At 42.7% G+C, this 6,395-nt stretch overlaps 1 protein-coding gene across 1 annotated transcript in view; it reads right to left on the reverse strand.

The window, feature by feature from the left end:
• Positions 1-395: 395 nt before the first annotated feature.
• The window catches only part of EFHC1 (EF-hand domain containing 1), a 20,952-nt gene continuing 14,952 nt past the window's right edge, over positions 396-6,395 (reverse strand). Inside the window, exons 9-11 of the mRNA XM_044418999.1 lie at positions 4,968-5,115; positions 2,453-2,666; positions 396-467 (exon numbers count right to left, since the gene is read on the reverse strand). Coding sequence (XP_044274934.1) covers positions 396-467; positions 2,453-2,666; positions 4,968-5,115 — 434 coding nt within the window. The remainder of the gene's footprint in view (positions 468-2,452; positions 2,667-4,967; positions 5,116-6,395) is intronic.

Here is a 6,395-nt window from a genome sequence, read left to right on the forward strand (position 1 = left end):
AGTCCTGCCTGCTTTTTGGGTGAGTCTACAACATTTTGCTGTCAGAGATGGAGCAGCAAATGGTACCCTCTCCCTTCCCCAAGTCAACATGCATAGCCATGGTACCCAAGTTTGGGCCAGGTACTTGGTACCTGCAATAGACTGTAAAATGCAATGATAAATTAGTTATTGTCTTTTATGGTGCCCCAAATTCAGAGCCAAGAGCTGTCCCCTCAGTCTGCCTCCAGCCCTGTGACAGACTACTTCTTACCAAACAATCTGAAAATGGGTTAAGTACTTGGCCCCAGGCGACAGAAAGAAAGAAGGAGGCAAGGACAAGCACACAGGAATTCAATTTTAATACACACTGATCTACTTAGGAGCGGCCTAGTTTCTTCTTATACCATTTTTGTCCATCAGCACTGGAACACTCTGAGAAAGATAGGATATCTTATCTGGTTTTCACCATGACAGCATAGGCTTATAAGCTGGAGGAGACAAATCAAGTGAAGCCATGTTGAGAAACTGGAAATATTATCATTTCAATAGTAAAAAAAAGTTTGCAAGTTATCATTTTGCATAAACAAGCATGGCAACAGCTGCGAGGAGCAGACTGTCCTCAAACCTGAAAGAGAAATGGGTATTGGAAGGAAACAACTTCTTTGCTTTGATGAATGGTTTTCTACAAAGGGTATGCATGAACATTCAGGAGTGCTTCCGGTTCATTTGCACTGCAATGGTAGTGTTAAATTGTATAGAGACTTTGATAAACGCTGTTTCTTTCCTCCATATGTCTTCACATTCGGATGGCAAAAGTCATTGGCCTAAACTGAAGAATACTGCTGTTCTATTTTCCAAATACAAACATTCCCTTCTGGTCTTATGCTGAATAATAAAACTGCATAGCTCATTTAGGGTCCACTTTGCATGATCCAAGAAGCAGCCATAGGCCAGATTTTGAGGATCGCTGAGTGACCAATGGATATGACCAATGAATGTAAACAGCCCTGGCCAGAATTCCTTTCAGCTTCAGGGACTTACATCCTTTGTGAGTGGCCAAACTGATTCTAGATCAGTTAAGCCCTTTTACGGGGTTCAATATACGGAAAGATGCATAAGAAACACTTCCCCTGTGGTGTTTTAACAGCTCAACAATTAAATTAGGTTTAAAGAGCAATTCCTCAGATGGAACTGTGGTGACACTTAGGCTGCAATTCTATGCACACTTACTTGGGAGCAATTCCCATTGAATCCAGTAATGTTTGCCTCAGAAGATCATATTAGTCATGCATAAGATTGTATTTTTATAGTGTCACAGATGAGACTACAACAAAACAGCATTTAAACCACTGGTAAAGCCACCCATTGAACTAAACTTTCAATGGGTTGGGCTGAGTCTTCACCTAGGGCCAAAGCATAAGGGACAGCTCTAGGCAAGCTTCCCTGGGAAGCAAGTCCAAAGGTGGGTGCTATCCAAGAAAAAGCCCCAGCCAAGGCTGCTTCCCCACCACACATGCACTCCTACACGTCTGTTTATAAAAGCTGAGCTGTGTGAGTATCAGCCAGGTATTAAGGAAAGAAAAACCATGTACAAAGAAAAATATTTTATCCTCTGAAAGACTGGCATATCTGCTGCCAAAAATCTCACAGGTTCACAGCAGAAAAAGTGCTGAGAACGTCCACGCGCAGGGGTTTATATTTCACCTCTGAACCAAAACCAGGCAGAGAACACTGAGGCTGACTCTCAGAAGAGCACTAACGTGAGCCAGCTGGATTTCTTGTAGGCTCAGCTTTGTGTGGTCAACTAGGGGGTCCACTGGATCCTTGCATAGCTGTTCAGCAGTGGCACTAAGGCCAGTGCTTGCCCTTCTACCAAGACAGAGAGGACCACAGTGCAGTCTAGTCTTGCACTGCCAGAAGATGAGGGGCTTCTTTCCCCCAGACTCTTCCAGGTTCCTTTTCTTGCACACTGGTTATCACTGGTGGAGGCCCAGGCAAACTTGGTAAAGGAAGCAAGGCAGGATGTGGCACTCTTGCTGAGCACTCTGTTCACTGCTTCCCACAGTTGTGGAGGGATCAGTTACCTGGGTTCGGATGATACAACAATCCACTCCTAAAACAGCCCATGAGCTCTCAGGATGGGAAAAAAACAAGTCCTACTAGTATGGTATTAGTATCCCCACATACAGGAAATACATGGATTTCAACACTTTGCAAAAATCAGTGTAATACTATTTGCTCTGATTTACTTTTCCCATCCTAATTCTTGCTGCTAGCTATATTACCTGCCCTGTTTTACTGACTATACAGGAAGGGACTTTCAGCATACAATACATATTGATTCAGAAGGAAGCCCTACTGTTTCAAAGGGACTTGCATGAGAACATGTCTACACAAGACATTTAGTCAAATGACTTTGCATCTGACTTAGTAAAATAATATATGCCATTTCTACCAGCATGGTTCTTTTTACCTTCTGGAAAGCAGGGTCATCAACAGGAACTTTGAATTGATCACAGAGGACAAAGAACTCTTCTTTGTTCAGGAGCCCTGAGCCTTCTTTGTCTTGTTGGAGGAATGCTGCCTGCATATTGCTATCTGGCAAGTAGTTATGTCGCTGCATGTGTTCCTGTATCTGCACAACTAACGCATCCAGCTCCTGTGCGTCAGGCTCATTTGAAGCTAACCTGCAGCAAGAAAAGGAACTTCTTTTCCATGAACTAAACAGACTTCATCTTGGGACCACAAATCCTGTCTGGTCAGGGTCACCTTGAAAGCCTTACTGATAATTAAGAGTTTCACTTGGGTAAGGGTTTTGCTGATCAAAAGCCAGCCTAATAATCACATTGATTGCACTGAGATAAATTCACATATTACCAAAATCTCATTATAGGTGAGCCTTTAAGAAAATGAATCTTACATTTAATACACAAAATCTACCACTCATTATTTGAAATAAAGCCCATCTTTCATTCTTTTAATTTCACTCATTTTATTCTAATGCTATAGAAATCAAGTAACACATGTAAACAGAAGCATGGCTAACTACAGTCCTACTAAGTAAAATTCACTCCCCGTGATTAATCTACTCAATGTTTAATTAAACACCCTTTCAAACAAACTAACTAAAAATTGCAAACTTACAAACCATAATTTAGCAGAGTGCTGAGCCTGGACACTAGGAAGGAGCTGCAGGTTGCAAATTGGCATTCAGTTTTCTGTTTTAGTTTGCATTTTTTTTGTCAGATAGCAAGATTTCTCAGGATGGGATGATACCAGCTGACCATGCAGCAACTATGACTCACATGCATATTCCCATTGCAATAATGCTTCCCTCTTATATATTTTAGCATCTGTGGTTCACAGATATCCATCTATAAACTATTCTGTAATATAGTGATGAAAACAACACATAGAAACAGAGCGAGTCAGAAGGGGCCTCCTGGGCCATCTAGTCTGACCCCTGACTCCAGTGGCTTTGCTCACGACATGCCTCCCATATGCACGTCTAGCCTATCCGTGAACACCCTCACCAATGGAGCCTCAACCACCTGCTGTGGAAACCCATTCTATACCCTCGGGGTCCTAACTGTCAGGAAGTGCTTCCTGGCATCCAAATGGGACCTTGGTTCCCTCAGCTTTGCTCCCTTGGAGCGTGTCCTGCCTTCCTCTGCAGGGGAGAACAGGTCTCTACCCACCTCCATGTGACACCCCCTCACATACCTGTATGTCACCAACAGATCCCCTCCGAGTCTCCTCTTCTCCAGGCTGAAGAGACCCAGTTCCCTCAGTCTTGCTGCATACGGCATCCCCTGCAAACCAGCTACCAACCTTGGGGCCCTATGCTGCACTGACTCTAACCTGGCTATATCCTTCCTGTAATGAGGGGCCCAAAACTGAGCATAATACTTCAGATGCGGGTGCACCAGAGTCATATAGAATGGTAGTAATACCTCTCTCAGTCTAGAAGCCACACTTCTGGCTATGCAACCAAGGGTGGTGTTCGCCCTCTTGACCACTGCATCACACTGCTGACTCATGTTTAGCCTGCAGTCAACCAGCACCCCGAGGTCCCTTTCACAAGTACAGCTCTCCAGCCACTTGTCCCCAAACCTGTACTTAGGACACCCATTCCTATGCCCCAGTTGCAAGACCTTGCACTTATCCACATTGAATGCCATCCTGCTGTCTCCTGCCCATGTCCATAGTTTAGGATCCTCTGCAAATTTGATCAGCAGACTGTTAACCCCTTGTTCCACTAACTATGCAATTTGAGCTTGTACATGCACTGCATTTGTACTGCTCCACAACAGCAAAAACCTGCCGGGATGTAGAAAACTCATGTATCAGGAGTCACATACTGTGGAGAAAAGCTTTGATGGCACTCAAAATAGGAGACACACAAATTGTTGAAATGTTGAACTCCAGCTAACTTGGTTTTTGCATTTGCATAGTTAGCAAGATATGTGCTTATTACAGAAAAATCGTCAATCTTCTGCATTTTGGTTGTGTGGGGATATGTATGAAATGTGTTGACTGGAATGATGTAAAGATTAGGCTGTTTATTTTTGTTAAGTCTAATCTGAATTGATGGGTAACTCACCTAAAGAATATATAACCATATGAAGAGCCCTGCTGAAATAGATGAAATTTCCATGTAGTCCAGCACCTTATTTCCCCAGCTAGATGTTGGCTTGTGGAAGCATAGAAAGCAAAGCATGAAGGCAGTGGCCCTCTCCTGCTGTTCCTCAACAAGTGGCACAGAAACCACAGAGGCTTGGGGCTTCTCATGGCACCTTCACAGTGTGAGAAGGAATTGTGCACTACTTGCTGGGAGGACAACGTGAGAAAAGGACATTTGTCTCCATGACATACGTAATGGCATAAGAATCAACTCTGCCATGCTGAGAAATGTGGAGTGAAACTCCTAAGCACAGTCCTGTGACTTCAGCAAAAAATCTTTGAGTCAGTTTCCTTTAAAATCTCACCTCTTTACTGCCTCTGTTGCTGCCTGGTGAGGTGCAAAGTGATCCCGCATAGACTGCACAACTTCTGCTGGGAAGCTCTCCAAGTTGCTTTCCATGTAATTCAGGACATAATGATCAACATCCACAATAATGAACCTGTGGCCAAACACTGGATGGAAGAAAGCCAACCAATTTATCACCACTAAGATTTTGTTTTAATTCAGTTTTCAATGTTAGGCACTTTGAGTACCATTATCTGGCAGAAAGGTGGCATATTTAAAATAAAACAGAAATAAATCAAAACAAAATGCAACACAACACAACGCAAATAAAATACTGTATGTGTGACACTTCCAATATCTAAATGATCAGATATAATATCTGAAGAACAAGCATACAATCCAAGGAATCCATGGTTTCAGCTTATCCTGTAGTTTGGCAATCTGTCTTTCTTTGCAAAGTGACTAAAGCAGAACCTGAAATAGAATCTGCTATAATTGAATAATCAAACTGTGTGGTTCAGCCCAGTTCTGCTACTCTTTTATTTCAGACTCTTGGTCCTGGGGCCACAGTATAAAGCAATAGGATGAAGATATAGGAGCAAACTAAACTTCCACCTTAATTCATTTGCTCTTGGTTTTCCCTGTCAGTATAATGATGATATAGAACTTTGAAGGTATTACAGAGCTCAATGCCCACAAAAAAATGTCATTTATGTGCTAGTCAGTTTTAAGCATTTTGATTTCATGATTTGTTAGGCTATGTATTCATGAAATCCACTGGAGAAGGAAATGGCAACCCACTCCAGTATCTTTGCCATGAAAACCCCAAGGACAGTACCAAAAGGCAAAAAGATATGATGCTGGAAGATGAGCCCCTCAGGTTGGAAGGTGTCCAATATGCTACTGGGGAAGAGCGGAGGGCTAGTACTAGTAGTGCCAGAAAGAATGAAGCGACTGCGTCATAGCCGAAAGGACACTCAGTTGCAGATGTATCTGGTGGTGAAAGGAGAGTCCAATGCTGTAAAGATCTATATTCCATAGGAACCTGGAATGTAAGATCCATGAATCAAGACAAGCTGGACGTGGTCAAATAAGAGATGACAAGACTGAACATTGACGTCTTAGGAATCAGTGAACTAAAATGGACAGGAATGGGTGAATTTAATTCAGATGACCATCAGGTATAATACTGCAGGCAAGAATCCCTCAGAAGAAATGGAGTAGCCTTCATAGTCAATAAAAGAGTAGGAAAAGCAGTACTGGGATACAATCTCCAAAATGACAGAATGATCTCAGTTCGAATCCAAGGCAAACCATTCAACATCACAGTAGTCCAAGTCTATGCCCCAACCACTGGAGCTGAAGAGGCTGAAGTTGACCGGTTCTATGAAAGCCTACAGCACCTTCTAGAATTAACACCGAAAAATGATGTCCTTATCATCATGGG

The sequence above is a fragment of the Varanus komodoensis genome, unplaced genomic scaffold (assembly GCF_004798865.1).
Source record: "Varanus komodoensis strain SLA01 unplaced genomic scaffold, ASM479886v1 scaffold97, whole genome shotgun sequence".
NCBI lineage: Eukaryota > Metazoa > Chordata > Lepidosauria > Squamata > Varanidae > Varanus > Varanus komodoensis.